The 15873-nt window shown below is 37.4% G+C and overlaps 1 protein-coding gene across 3 annotated transcripts; it reads left to right on the forward strand.

The window, feature by feature from the left end:
* The first annotated feature begins 54 nt into the window (after positions 1-54).
* On the forward strand, positions 55-4137 carry LOC112457515 (post-GPI attachment to proteins factor 3). Of its 3 annotated transcripts, none has more exons than XR_003041111.1 (8): positions 55-459; positions 1703-1839; positions 2181-2333; positions 2432-2556; positions 2779-2912; positions 2998-3202; positions 3482-3622; positions 4100-4137. XR_003041111.1 is itself a non-coding variant. In XM_025020641.1 (7 exons), exons 1-7 carry the CDS (start codon positions 321-323, stop codon positions 3558-3560), a joined length of 978 nt encoding a protein of 325 aa, XP_024876409.1. In that variant the 5' UTR covers positions 57-320; the 3' UTR covers positions 3561-4023. The 3 variants fall into 3 exon arrangements, 1 of the variants encoding a protein (XP_024876409.1); XR_003041110.1 differs by having other exon boundaries at positions 57-459; positions 1697-1839; XM_025020641.1 differs by lacking the exon at positions 4100-4137 and having other exon boundaries at positions 57-459; positions 1697-1839; positions 3482-4023.
* Positions 4138-15873: the final 11736 nt, after the last annotated feature.

Genomic DNA, 15873 nt, shown 5'->3' on the forward strand with positions numbered 1-15873 from the left:
GTATATTTTGTTTCACTTTATTTACTGCACCAGTTCAGCCAGTGCAGCTAAAAGAAACAGAGTAAACAGACCCGGAGACCCCCTGCCCCTGTCGCCCGTCACTCTCATCAGTGATCTTGAGTGACCTGACCAGTGTCAACTGGTGTCAACTGTCAACAGTGTCACGTGTGATCAGTCGCCGTCGGCTGAGTCGGCTCACTCGGCATTCGGCCGTCGCCTAGTCGCCGGTCCGACCGGTTGTTGTACGTTTTGACATCGCGCTTGACACCGCGCTGTCAACAACAGCTAGGGTACGTTGCTGACAGTTGACAGTAGTCGACATGTCAAAGTCGGCCTGGACTCTTTTGTTGATGATTCTTCAAGCTTGTCTCGTTGGAAATACGTTTGGTTCGATAGGTGACAAGTCGCAGGTATACAAGCAATGTCTAGCGCTGTGTCGCACTAGCAACTGCAAAGATGGTAATGATCGATCTGCGATTTTTCCCATTTCAATTATTTAAATTCTTTTCACTTTTTCCTCAAAGTGATGCGAAACTAGGCCCGAAGTTTACAGTATATTTATTGTAGCTGAAACGCGTGAAGAGAGAGAAATGTTTACAGTATGTACATATTGCACATACATAGAATATAATATAATATATATAATATAATATGTGAACAAGATACACGTAATATATGTCAAGTGTAATAAGGGAATAAGCGCTAATGTCGTAGCCAGATTAAGAAATCTGCAATGTTTGTAAAATCGTTTTATAAAATGTTTAGGTATCTTATTAAAGTGCGGCCACATTCTCAAATCATGGTTAAAAATGAAATGTTTTACTAAGATCTGACTGAGAATTTTAGTCTTTTTTCATTTTTATAAAAATTCGCTAACAAGCAGCCCGGCACATTGTCAAACACTATTTAGAATCATACTAACTTATTAGGATCTTGTTTCGCCCTGCTGCCTGCTGCACGCTGCACGCTGCACATGGAGGTGTGGGGATTGTGAGGTGGACCTAGCTTCACGTGGTAAATTGAAAATCTTTTTTAGAATCGTGCAACAGAGCAAAACACAGGGTCCAAGCTAATAGGAATAGGTTTCTAAATAGATTTCAATTTAACACATCAAGTTAGGTTTTCACACCCAACATCTCTATGTGCAGCTGGGTGAAACTGAATTGAATATCAATTCTCGAATATAATTATTTCTTCTTTTTTTTTTAAATTCTCTCTTAATTCTCTTTCAGTCTCGCTCTCATTCAGATTATCTTAGATTATCTCAAATTATCATTACGATAGTGATCAGTCGAGATATATCAAATTGCGCGTTTAATATATCGAGTATGTACATACATATAATCTCTCTCTCTCTCTCACTCTCTCTTTTTCTCTCCTATTGTGTGTGTGTGCGTGCGTGTGTGCGTATACTCAACTACATACATATGTACATATACAATCTTTATTTTTCATTCCCAAGTTGTGTGTCGTAGAATCATATCGATTTATTATAATTTATAGTATCAAAAATATTTTCCCCAATTTCAAGCAAGGTTAATATATGTATGTTAATGAAGATTAAAGTAATATAATCACACTAGCATATATACAGCTCCCTTTCAGATTTTATTTTATACCTTATTTGCTCGTAAAAAAAACATTTCTTTATCAAAAATTCAATTTAATTTAATTTTCAACAACGTGTGTGTTGTAGAAACAGATTTCAAGGAAGAACCTTCCTTATCGTTAATCTTGTTACGCTGGTCTTGCGAGGAAGATTGTAGTTATATTTGCATATGGAGGACCGTTGATTACTTCGTATCTCATGGTTTAAAGATACCACAGTTTCATGGAAAAGTAAGCAAAATATAGCAACTATATCCTTTTACGAAAAGATATATAATATAATTATACACGAGGAAAAATATCTATGCGTCTATGTTTGAAGCAAAAATATTATTTTTTCTTAGTACCATCGCGATAAACCGCCGCGCATACGTATTTTGTTTTTATAAAAGCAAATTTTAATTTTATACAACGCAATAAAACCTATATATTACTTTTATGTAGCATAACTTTGTTTCTATGCATATGTATATCAAGGCTATGTAATGTTTTCATTTATTCTTATGACACTTATGATAATATCCATTTTATAAATAATGATGTATAATAAATTATTCTTATTCATCCCGCAGTGGCCATTCATCCGCCTATTTGGATGTCAGGAGCCTGCTTCGGTTTTATTCTCCATACTCAATTTTTATGCACATTGGATAATGTATCGAAAATTTAAAACAAGGATTGATCGATCTAATCCTATGTTCTACGCTTGGACGTATTTCAGTATTGTAAGTTCAGTCTACTCTATACCACGTCTACTCAAATGTCTAAAACTTGGCAACCTTATTGACTTGTAATCTGCTTAAAAGGCTTAACTTTATTGCAGATATGCCTAAATGGGTGGTTTTGGTCAACCGTATTCCATTCGCGGGATTGGCCATTTACAGAAGCTATGGATTATTCTTGTGCGTTTAGTATGGTACTTACACTCTTGTACTGTATGCTTTTAAGGTAACGCACAATAAATTTCGTCTTATCTGGATATGATTAAGGTGTTAATATTTAAAAAAATGTATAATAATATACTTATTTGGTAAATACACATCGTTAGTAAATTAATTTTGGAATATATTCAAAGATAAAAGAAACAAGTCTTAACGTAACGTATATAAATGTTAAATCTTTATTGTTTAGGTAATATTAAATTTTATGTACGTGTTAATTATTTGTTAGGATAACGAATAAAAGGAATAAAGCTTGTGTTATAATAACTTGCGGATATGTGAGCATTTTGTGCACACATTTGTCACATTTATGGTCAGGCAGAATTAATTATGGTTATAATATGATGCTTAATGTAACGATAGGTAAGTTTTACACCATAATCGCATTAATCGCATATCCCTACAGGAAGATAACTGTATAACAAAGCTGAACCGTTTATGATTCCAGGATTAACGACTGTCGCGATAACGATGCTGTGGTGGTATTTTAACCGTACCAAGTTGCCTTACGTATACTTAGTCGCTTGGTTCAATATGTTGACTATTCTCGTGACTGTGCTCGAGTTGGCAGACTTTCCTCCTATTTTTTGGATATTTGATGCTCATTCCTTGTGGCACGCCAGTACAGTTCCTTTAACGATATTATTATATAGGTAATTACACGCATGCACACACACGTTTGCAGCTACAATAATAAAAGAACTAACGTATAATTATTTATTCAATGTAGATGTGTGTAATTCCGTAATTCAAGCAACTGAATTACATTTATATATAATATGAAGTATAGTTTATATATTGTAAATTGAACTTTATTTTACAATCTCTTACTAATCATCAAGTGTTCTTCAATAGACTTCTTTAATAGAGCTGCGATTACACACATACAATAAATAAAATTAAATAATTACATCTTTATTTATATTCTACAGGTTTATGATCGCAGATTGCCGTTACCTGAAAAGATATTACGACAAATCATTTCTAGATATTGATCATCATAGGCATTAATTCCTTTTTTTTTTCATAATGCATAACGATAATCTATGTCTGGGCCTTGGTAAATATTCGGGGTAAGACAAAGAATACAAATATTAATTTGAATTTTAATGTAGGATATATTTTAAAATTCGTAAATCAAAATATTATAGCAGAAAAATTCTTACAAAACTAAGTGGAAATTTTAATTTAAAATACAGAATAAAAAATCGCAGACTTTTATTACTTAGTTTGTCAAGTATATTTCTGCTATATTTTACTGTTTAATTTTTTTTCACACGAGTGCACGTATCTGTAAAATCGTTGCAACACATTTTTACTTTGTAATACAAAGGTTTTGTTGAAGAAATACAAAAAATACTCTTGGCTAATATATTTTAGAATAATAAAATTTTATTTCGTTATTAATAAAATGCAAATATGTCGAATCTATTAGTTACGGACGAATATAAAATTTGTCGCATGTAACATTACTAAAAAAAATTTACATTTAATAGTAATGATAATAAAATACTACTAGACACTAATATAAAATTTTGTTTATTTTTTAGGGCAGTAAAACAAATATTGGCGTGATCGTAACATAATTAATTTTTGCAGAAAATTATATGTAGATTTAACAGTCTGTTAAATATAAATATGACAATGTATTTATGCAAAAAATCTTTACATTTTTAAACTCTACGTATAATGTATTCCAATTTTTATCATGTGCGGCGGATTGATTTCCTTTATGAGATTACCATAGATAAACCTTTACAAAATATGACAAAAAATGTTAATAGAGAATAAGGCTAAGCAGGCCCATTGGTGCACATGAGCTCGGAACGTACTTATGACATGTCACGGCGCAGGATACGAATAAGTACGGACCGTGAATGGAGGAAATTATATAATTTTATTAATAATTGTAATACAATAAATAAAAGTTGAAATACACTGTTTGTTAGCAAAATTATAATTTATTGTTTCATTTTCTTTGAAGAATTATTATGTAACAATAGACTATATGTACATTTATATGTATATATCTTAGCTCATTAAATGGAGTTCCTTTTCTTCTTTCTTGCGATGGAATTATTAATTATTATATGTTTTTAATTATCATACATGAAAAGTTCTGATAAATTGAGTGGATTTTCTTATATTTATTCAGATTTCTACAAAGATGTGTTGGCAGGAAACATCTGAAATATTTTATTATTATTTTGTCTAAATTTTTCTGAAAAATGATTCAATTGGTATAAAAAATCTGAGAAAATCTTAAAATTCTGAAAAAGTCTTAAAATTTTCATAGAAATTCTGATTAATAATGTAAAAAATTCTGAGACATTTTTCTACCAGGGTTTCTTTTAAAGTTTTCACAGTTTAACTCTCTATGACTTCATTAAAATAACGATATATGTAATATTGGATATAAAACTGAAAGAGGCTTCTTTATTTATGCTAATGGAGAACTGCTTCTAGATTTTATAAAAAATTTGTCATTAAATAATAATGCTAAGTTAAAGAGCTATAGTTACGGGATCTTGTATATCGCTATCTGTCTCGTATAATTAATAAGCTTACTTCGCTTATGCATCCACGGAAGCTGCGATCGACACCGACGTCCCGATTGATCGTGATTTTTCTGTGATCTATACTCCGATGTAAAGAGGCGTGTTTTAGTTCATCATGGTTCTCGCAGCCCCAAGTGATTTGCCTTCCACAAAGGGCTCACCGTTCACCGACAATTTCGCATCCTTTAAATCTCGATTCACCATTACGTATGTCTCCACACACCGGGTTGGACGGCATAAGGTGATCTTATCTTCGTCATTCCGGAGCCGATATCGAAGCGAAACTCGACGTGCCTGTCCTTTATCACGAATGCTGCAACAAAAATACTAAACAATTATTCATGAAATCAGCTTAAAAAAAAAAACATTAAAAACGAGGAAAAAAGGCTAAAACGATTTTGTAGTGTTTTTCTATCACTTATGATTGCCGAGATATATGACAAGTGTTTAATGAAAATAAAAAGTCGCTCGGCACACATTTCGTTAAGATCTTGCGCGCTTTCTCGTCTTAGTAATCGAAACTGTAAAATTTCCAGTATATTAATAATGACTACGTCTAATAGGGCAGATTTCAAACTAACGAGTGCTTGTTGAATCGTCTTTCTATCGTTTGCGGTTGCCGAGATATACCTAAAGCGTTTAATGAAAATGATGAATGGCGAGGCGCACAATTTTTTTGGCCAGCTCGCGCTTTATTGGTTTAATAAAGGAAAGTATATAATTGCGAGTAATATATACGTGAGTAATACCAATACGGCAAAGTATAAAGTACAAAGTCTTTCTTTAATCATCTTTCTATCATTTACGCGATAGCCGAGATATAAGCGTTTTATGAACAACATGTTTTAAAACATTTTATTTTAAAATCTTTGAATCGCATATTTTTTATTGGCATAAAGGCATAAATAATGTACTCTATTAATATTTTTAATATATCTTAACCAAAAAAGATCCGACGGCGACGGTAATCACTGATAGAATATTATTACATACTTGTATATTAAATCAACATGACAGCACGTGTTCGTATCGATCAAATAGATTTTGCAATATACGCGGCGAAGATTTGTTTGTGATTCCTGATTATAAAATAGTACCTGCAATATTTAATTTGTTTATTAATTAATGAAACAAACTATTCCCTGAAACCACGAAATATAACTTCGTTGGATAAAACATTCATTACAGTTGATTTCAATTTGTTATCATCTTATTGTTAATCTTGCAATATACACATATCGCTTATGCGTACGCGTGAATTATATATACATAATGTATCACATAAACAAATGTTATTAATAAGTACATATTAATTTAATGAACAATACATATTAGTATTAAATTATTATTAAGTAATAGTGAGAAATACATTATGCATTCGTTGAGACGCTTGAAAGATCATAAAAATTATGAAAAAAATTTTGAGTTGTGAGAAAAGCGAGAATCGCGAGTTTGGAGTCGTCTGTAATTCCTCAGAAATCGCTCCTGTTACGCGGGAAGCATGATGAGCGAGGGAGGTATTCTAGCAGCGGCACGCCTACCCCCACTAACCCACCGCCGTCGGAACGGCGCGCGGTACGGATGCCCAGCCCAGCCGACCACGACGGTCAATCAGAGCGCTGACGGGTATGCACAGAAGGGGCAGTAGGCTCTCGCGCTCTGACCAATAGCGGCGCGACTAAGCGGAGGCAATGTGGGGAGGCAACACCCTCGTTTAGAATATCTCCGTCAACCTCCTTGCTTAACATGCTATGCTGATATTTTTGCTGATTTAAACGCAAGTTTTCGACGCTGAGAATCCATTTTCGCCTAACCTCTTAATAAAATATGTACTTTCAACCATTGTTATGATCTTTTGTGCATCTCTACGATACGTGATCAAATTCTTTTAATTGTTTAAATTTAACCTATAAACACTAAAATACGAAATTTCGTTTATTATTAGTATATTTATTAATTATATTTGTTTAAATTACAATTACGTGACGCTTATGCGGCACGTAAAACGCTCCAACTCATTTCTCACGGTGATCATGACACCGTAGTAAATTGAGAAAACCCGTAAAGCATGTATTTTTCTCGGAACAGCAAGATATAATACTTACTTTGATAAAAAATTTCCAATTATTTAATGGAAATTAACAAGCTCATGAAACAATTAGCATTATTGTATCAACGTATAATTTCTGAGACTCGTTTAGTATCGGGCGACGGCATTCGTATAGCTCCTTTCTCTCGTTGCCTAGCATTATGCAAAGGCATTTTATAACTCTTTATCGTCTAATCTTGTTCGAGAGAGCATGCCTCACATTAAAGGATACATAAAAATGATAAGATGAATGTATTTCTCGAGATTTGTTTAAGTGTCGTTTGTCATATTTCGAGGCTCCGATTTTCTCACCGAGCGAATATTGCAGCCACGGCATTCTCGTTGCTTAGCATTATGCAACAACATTCTATAACCTTTTATCGTTTAATCTTGTTCGAGAGAGCATGCCTCACATTAAAGGACAGATAACAATGATAAAACGAACGTATTTCTCGAGTTTTTTTAAGTGTCATTTGTCGCATTTTCGGCGCTCCGACTTTCTCGTTGAGCGAACTACAATTAGCTTCTTTCTCTCGTTCGCTAGCATTATGCAACAGCATTCTATAACTCTTTATCGTCTAATCTTGTTCGAGAGAGCATGCCTCACATTAAAGGATACATAAAAATGATGAGATGAATGTATTTCTCAAGATTTGTTTTGTGTCGTTTGTAACATTTTGGACCGTCTACCTTCCCACCGAGCGCGAGCGACGGCATTCGTAGCTCCTTTTTCTCGTTGGCTAGCATTATGCAACAGCATTCTAAAACTTTTTATCGTCTAATATTGTTCGAGAGAGTATGTTTCGCATTAAAGGACACATAACAATATTTCTCGAGATATTAATAAGTCGGTGTCGCGCGTATCTGAAAATCGGCGCTCTAGCTGAATTAAATACGTACGATACGCGACACCGACTGAATCTCGAGAAATAAGTTTATTTGAATATTGTTATGTGTCCTTTAATGTGAAGCATACTCTCTCGAACAATATTAGACGATAAAGAGTTTTAGAATGCTGTTGCAAAATGCTAGCCAACAAGAAATGTGTAGCCACGAATACCGTCCGGCGGCTCTCGGTGAGAAATCGAAGCTCTGAAATGTTAAAATAAAATAAAAAGTTGCTCGGCGCACGTTTCGTTAAGATCTTGCGCACTTTCTCGTCTTAGTACGTGAAACTGTAAAATTGCCAGTATTAATAATGACTACGTCTAATAGGGCAGATTTCAAACTATAACGAGTGATAGTTAAATCATCTTTCTATCGTTTGCGGTTGCCGAGATATAAGCGTTTAATGAAAATGATGAATGGCGAGGCGTACGATTCTTTGGCCAGTTCGCGCTTTATTGCTTTAATGAACGAAAGTACATACGTGCGAGTAATATACGTGAGTAATACCAATAGGGCAAAGTATTAAGTACAAAGTCTTTCTTTAATCATCTTTCTATCATTTACGGTTGCCGAGATATAAGCGTTTTATGAAAATCAGAAATCATTTGGCACCCGATTTTTACAGCACGCCCGCGCTTTATCATGTTAAATAAACGGAAGGACGTACGTGCGTTAGTAAGAAAATTGAGATATTCCAATAACGCAGAGTATAAACTAAACAGTATATCATATATCATATATATTATAAATTCATATTATTCATATTATAAATATGAATCATATATATCTTTCAACACAGAACTTTAGCCAACGTGTCATTTTTTAATAATAAATAATAAACAATTTGAATTTTACATGCGTTTATTAACAAATGACGTCTCGCCACGTTGTTACTATTGTGACATTATATTTAAAGAGAATTGTATAATTCATAAACACATTTTATATTATTATATACACGAAAACTTGGGAATGTGCAAACGAAAAATCGACCTGTTTGGAAATGTGCAAACGAAAATCTATCGATTAAGACTATTTGCTCGTAGTTGGGGGGGCTAATGTGAAGTGGCCCCCCCAAACGTGTTTTGTTAATAACTTTTTTACTAGAAGTGTGCAAACAAAAATTCAAAATGTGCATACATGTGCAAACGATGAGCAATCAAATGAGCTAAAAAAATCAATTTTTTTTTAAGTTGGGGGCTAACTTCACACGGTTGCGACGGGACGCGGTACGCACGCAACACGGTCGGTATGACGTTGGCGCGCGGCGCGCGGCGCGGGCGGTAGCACGGTATCGATCGATGAGAGATTTCGGCGCGCGCCCAGCTGCGCGAAGGAATGTAAGGGGTGGGGGACAGTTCCCATCAGGACACCGCGCGGTACGGCTGCGACATCGCGACGCGGTGTGGATCCTTCGATCAGCTTCGATCGTAATCGACGTAATCGCCGTATTCGGTCGCGAACGAGCGTGATGTGTGTGATGTGTGTGATGTGTGTGATGTGTGTGATGTGGCAACGAACGAGCACGACGGTGGAATCCCTGGAGTATCGACATCGACCCGCGATCGAGGCCGGCGCGCGGCGTTCGCGCGCGAGACAATTATACATCGAGGTACACATCGGAGGCATCCGAGTACCGTGCCTCGCCTCTCCTGTAAGTACGCAACGCTTCATATTCGTTTGACGCGAGTACGTGCGCTCGCGAATGCGATCGCCAAATCGCTATGTCGATGTCGTCCCGTCGCGGTCGAGAAGCTCGCGCGGTTTTCGTCGCGAGCGCGATATACCGCCGCCATGTTTGCCCTCGCGTCGCGTCGCGGTCGGTCAGCTGAGTCGGCTCCGTTTTCCTGGAACACGCTCGTCGCGGTCGTTTTTTTCGGGTGACGGGACAAATATTTATACGCGAGCGTTACTTCTGTAGTAACTTACGATAAATTCCACCGCGTAAACGGAGATATGTAGTACGATAATTTGATTCCACGCGTAAATGAGGGAATTATCGTAAGTTGCTACAAAAGTAACGCTCGCGCAAACGTAATAATGGTGAGATATGGACGAATTACGATCGTCGCGATTATTATTATCGCTTTCTTGAATGATGTATCGAGGGGAGTTTCGCGTGTGATATATATGCGAACTACGATTTCTCGGATCTGTGAAATTGGCCCGAGACATTCTACGATAATAATTTTAAAAATATACCGAGAGTTCTAACAGCACTTTTCATAGTTCTACATATAAAAACATTATAAAAAAGAGTTTCACATTCCTTATATTCCTTATATTAAAAAATCGAAATAGAAAAAATGTGTTAACTTCGCGAATCTAGCACGGCTTTCTCCTCTAAAGTATCAAAACGTGTTGAACATTATTATATTTGACGAGAGTTCCCGATAGTTTTAATCGAATTCTCCACACATATATGCAATTTCAAATCGATATCCCATCACGTAACAATTTTTGAACAATTTTTATCCGCGCCCAGCGCGACGTTTCGCGACAAGTGTCGCGCTAAGTATAATAATGACACGCGGCGATTCTTTCCGTTTTCCGCGGCCTTCTAACAATTAGATATTATTTTCGACAGTTCTATAAGAGAGAGAGTTCAGTGTTTTATACAATAATTATTGTTTTTTTGCAGTGGAGATGCTGGTATCGGTGCAGCAAGTACTGTATAGTTGTCAGCTGGATTTTCGCTCGTGAACGTCGCCGCGTCGCGTGAGTGAGGAGTGCGCCGACCGCCGACAGAGATGCGACACCGGAGGAGGACCACGGAGAGGAGGAGGAGGTCTGGGAGGCATCAGGTGACGGCGGAGCAACCGTGGGGTGAGAACTCGATTGTTCGTCGTTTATTATTTTGCAGCGGATTCTGCCACTTTCTCAAGCGCGACGTGATTCGCCCTTACATTATACCTACTCGAATCATTAATTCATTACTCGTACAATACAAGTATCGATTATCTTGGGCACTGCACGGCTTTAATGTAAAAATATTTCTGTTACAGATCAACGCAGGGTTACAACTTATAACTCCGCTGTTGCCCATCGGCCGGTGAGTGATTTTTTTCATTACAACGCAAATTAAAATCAAAGATAAATAAAAATATAATTTAAAAAAAATATTTTTATCTTTGATTTTTTGATTTTAATTCACGTTATAACTTATTTAGAAATGGTATTGATATACTGTCGAATTCCTTCGCGTATGGTCGGGTCCAGTGTCTTATGTTTCTTATATTTTCTTCGTTGATCTGGTCCGAGTAGTACATTCGCCAACTTATTCCGTTTTTCCTGTACTGTGCGTACTGTCCGATCATTTATATCTGTAAAGTATTAATAAAAAATACCTTACTCACTCGAATTTTTTTACCATGTTTATTGAAGTAGAACGCATTATCTTTCGTTGTTTTCTAGTTGTTTTTTTTATAGAACGTGTTATCGCTCGTTGAAAGAAAAGCTAAATAATATTACGGCCGATATTCCGAGCAATATTAGGATGTTAATAAAAAACTAGATATAAAATTTAAATTTCAATCATCAAGCCAACGTTTTGACCTTATTTGGTCTTCCTCAGGGCATAAAGTGGTATTACATTCAAAGTATAAAAATAAAAATAATAATAATTGATGGAGTTTACATTAGAAACATTGGAAAATATAGTCATCGCCGCGGTGAAGAAATACGACACGCAATAGAAACAAGGTCAAAGTTAAATTCGAATTAAACGTTGTCACGGGGCACATACGTATAATAAAATTGTTACCGCGTACAATAAATAGCGATCTGAGTCGCAGTTGACGGAAATGCTACGTCGGTGCATTTTCTGTATATTCTAAACAGTCCTCTGTAGAATTTGATGTATCCTGGTATCAGCCATGCTCAACGTCGGAACGTATCGATGTATCAATTTTCTTCCCTTCCTCTCTAACCTTCTGTTCACAAAGTAGTTCAGCACATAGATGTTGTCTATCGTTCCCATTCTCCTTCTAAAACCTGTCTGATTCTGTGGTACTATTCTCTTTCTCTCCATCTCCTCTCTTAACCTCTCCGCCATAATGGCTGTGTATATCTTATACAAAGACGGCATTATTGTCACCCCTCTATACTCCTCCGCCCTTTTTCTTTCCCCTTTCTTTACGATTGGCGCGATTATTCCGTCCTTCCAATTTTCCGGCCATCCTCCCCCTTCCATATCTTGTTGATATATTTTCATGCCCAATTCTCCAACTCCTTCCCCTCTCGCTTCCAAACCTCAGCTGGAATCCCATTCCTTCTCATTACCTTTCCATCTTTTAACTTTCTAATCACACTCCTCATTTCTTCAAGGCTTATTTCTTTTTCCTCCTCTCCTTCCTTTTCCTCCCTTCCACCTTTCTTCCCCATCCTTACCCTTCCCTCTACTCCTCCCAACAACTTCACAAAGTATTCTTTCCATTCTTCTTCTTCTATTCCTTCCTCAATTTCCCTCTTTTTTTTCTCTTCTTGTTTACTATCTCCCATACCTCCGCCTCCCTCCTTGCTCTCTCTACTTTTCTCTCCCATCTCTGGTTCTCTTCTTCCTTCTTCCTCTTACACAGCTCCCTAAATTCCTTCCTCTTTTCTTTGTAGGCGCTGCCCTCTCCTCTTTCTTTCCTTCAATCCCTTAATTTTCTTCTCGCCTCTTTTTTTCACTTCTTGACACTTCTTATCCCACCATTCCACCTTCCCCTTCTTACTACCCTCCAGCTTTTCCTCTACCCCTTTAATTGCCTCTGTTATTCTTGCTTCCATTTCTTCCCATTCCTTATTCAACTCTTCCCCTATTTCTTCCACCTCTCCTATTTTTTCGATAAACTTCTTTGCTTTTTCCTTGTTCCACACCCCCCTTTTTTTCCTCTTCCACCCTCTTCTTCTGCCTTCCTTCTCATTCCCTCTTTTTATTACTATTTCCAAGGGGTGATGATCCGAGTCCACTCTCCCCCACTATCATACTCTCTATCTTCTCTCTTTCTTCTCCTTCCCCTATTACATAGTCAATCACCGTATCTCCTCTTCTCTCCCTCCTCGTCTCCTCTCACATTTTCATTGAATATTTCCCATCCTTTCTCCTCTAAGCTATTTACCAGCAACCTCCCCTCTCTGTTTATCTTCTTATCCTTCGAACTTCTTCCCCCTTCCACTCGTCCTCCCTCCTCCTCTTCCTCTATCCTTCCTCCTTCTTTTTTTTCCATTATATGTCCTAACTCCTGTAAGTTTTTCTCCATCTCCTTTTTTTTGCATATATCCCTATAATACTCCAGTTCTCACCACCTATCCTAACCTTACCCGCTATCAACTCCTCCTTATCTATTTCTATTTCAGTTTCCTTCTCTTTTATCTCTTTCTTTATTCCCATTATCATCCCTCTTATTGCTTTCTTTTTTTTTATTCTTCTTCTTCGCCATTTGCATTCTTCATTCATATTTTTTCGGCAGCCTTCCCCTTATTCTTTTCCATCTCTTCTCTCCTATCCAAGTCTCCACCATGACTAACACGTCTTCTTTCTTCAGCCTTTCTCAGAAATCCTTATCTTTATTTTCCAAACCAGCTACGTTCCAGAATACCATCCTCCAGATTGACTTATTTCCCCCCTCCTCTTCTCTTCGCACTTCTGTATTACCATTCTCTGCGTCCTCCTTTTTAACCTCTTCTCCTCTTATTCCCTCGTCTCCATTTCTACTCCTCTCACTTCTTCTCCTTTCCTCCTCTCTCTCCTTCTTCTCTTCTTTCTCCTCTTTCCCCTCTCTCCCTCTTTCCTTTAATTCCTCCCTCCTCTCCTTCTCTTTTTCTGCTTTTTTTACATTTGTCCTGCCCGCTCCTTCTCCCTCTTCTACTCCCCCTGCTTTTGCTTTTCCTCCCTCTTGCCTTCTTCCTCTTTTCCTTTCCCTGCCTCCCAACACCTCCCTCTACTATCACAGAGCATGTCTCTTACCTCATCCCACACCCACCACTCTCCATCTATCCATATCTTTTCCTGCCCTATCCGTACTTTTTAACTTCTCTACTTGCCTTTCATGCAATTTGAATAATTCTCCTTCTTATCCTCTTTTCTTCCCATGTTAGATCTTTCTCAATCCAAGTACTTTCGTCTTTCAATTTCCACTTATTTCTCATTATTCTTGCCTTCTCTTCCTCACTCCCTACTTTTACCACTGCCATACCTCCCTTTTCCCTCCTTCCCGCATCTATTTTTCTTATTTTCTTTATCTTAACCTCCACTCCTATCTTTTTCATCACCTTCTCTATTTCCCCCTTTATTCCTCCCGTCTCCTCTTTTACTCCTTTTACTACCACATTTCTCTTTCTGTCTCCCCTCTCCTTCATTTCATACCTCCCTCCCAGCATTTCCACCCTCTCTTTCCAATCAGGCACTTCTCTTCCCTCCCCCTTCCCAGTCCTCCGCTTCCTTCTGCACCTTTTCCTTCTTCGTGCCCCCCCTCCTTAGACTCCATTCTCATCCCTTCCAGTTTTCGTTCCAAATCCTCTATTCTCTTCTTAAATTCCTCTCTCTCCTTGCTCCACTTCTCCTCGCGTTCTTAGCTCGTTCCTTATTTTCTCTACTTCCCTTCCTTGCTCCTTGAAACCTTCCCTTAACTCTTCTCTCATGCTCCTAAAACCCTCTCTTAATTCGCTAATATCTCCCTCATCTCTTTCTCCCCTACCTCCGTTTCCAAATTAGGCGACTTTGCCGTCATATTGCTTCTCTTGATAGTTATTCCCTTCTTTCCCCCCCCCCCACTCTTATCTAAATCATCCTTCTTCTTTTTCTAAAACTCTTCCAAAGTTCCCGAGCTCCCCGTGCTCCCCGTACTCCCTCTTCTACCTCTATCCTTTTCTTTTACTTTGTCTATCGCTTTCTTTATCTTCGTCCCGCTTTCTTTCTCTTCATACATCTCTGCCTACTCTGCGTCTCACTTCTCCCTCCTACCTGTACTCTAATCTATGCCCTGTTTCGCACCAAAGCTCGTACCTCCTTTCTCCTGCCGAGTCGCTCCTCTACACCGGCTATCGTTGATCGCGACCGCGCATTGTGTCGGATTTTTATTCGGGATGCAGCTCGTCGACGATGAGCGGGCTAGCGCAATATTGGCCCCCCCCCCTCCGTAATCAGGGTCTCTGTGAAGTTGGCACCTCACTTTCAAAAATCGAAAGTTTTATTAACAGTTCCATTTGCACCCGCAATAGTTCTACAGTTCCTGATAATTTTTAGAAAGAGTTCCGTTGATTTAGTTAAAAAAAATGAATTTTGAAAATATGAGGTGCTAACTTCCCGTAGCACCTCATGTTTCGAAAAAATTAATTTTAAACATGATATTTTATAGTTCTCGAAGAGTTCTACAGTTCCTGATAAGATTTAGCAATAGTTCCGGTCATTAAGTATTTTTAAACAAATTTTTAATCTGATCGCGAGCACCTCAAATTCCCAAAAAATTGATTTTTACCATGAGATTCTATAGTTCTCGAAGAGTTCTACAGTTCCTGATAGGTGTCAGCGACAGTTCCGCCTTTAATTATTTTTAAACAATTTTTCAATTTGACCGCCAGCACCTCATCTACGAGAAATACGGGGTGCTGACAATTCTGATCGTTTTCTTCAGAGTTCTCGGCAGTTCTCACATAGTTCCGAGCATTTAAATACGTTTTGACAAGAGAGTTCCAGCTATTTACTATTTTTAAACAATTTTAATTTGACCGCCATAGCACCTCATCTACGAGAAATACGGGGTGCTGACAATTTCAATTGTTTTCTTCAGAGTTCTCGGCAGTTCTC

The sequence above is a fragment of the Temnothorax curvispinosus genome, unplaced genomic scaffold, assembly GCF_003070985.1.
Source record: "Temnothorax curvispinosus isolate PA1 unplaced genomic scaffold, ASM307098v1 QBEX01007796.1, whole genome shotgun sequence".
Classification (NCBI taxonomy): Eukaryota; Metazoa; Arthropoda; class Insecta; order Hymenoptera; family Formicidae; genus Temnothorax; species Temnothorax curvispinosus.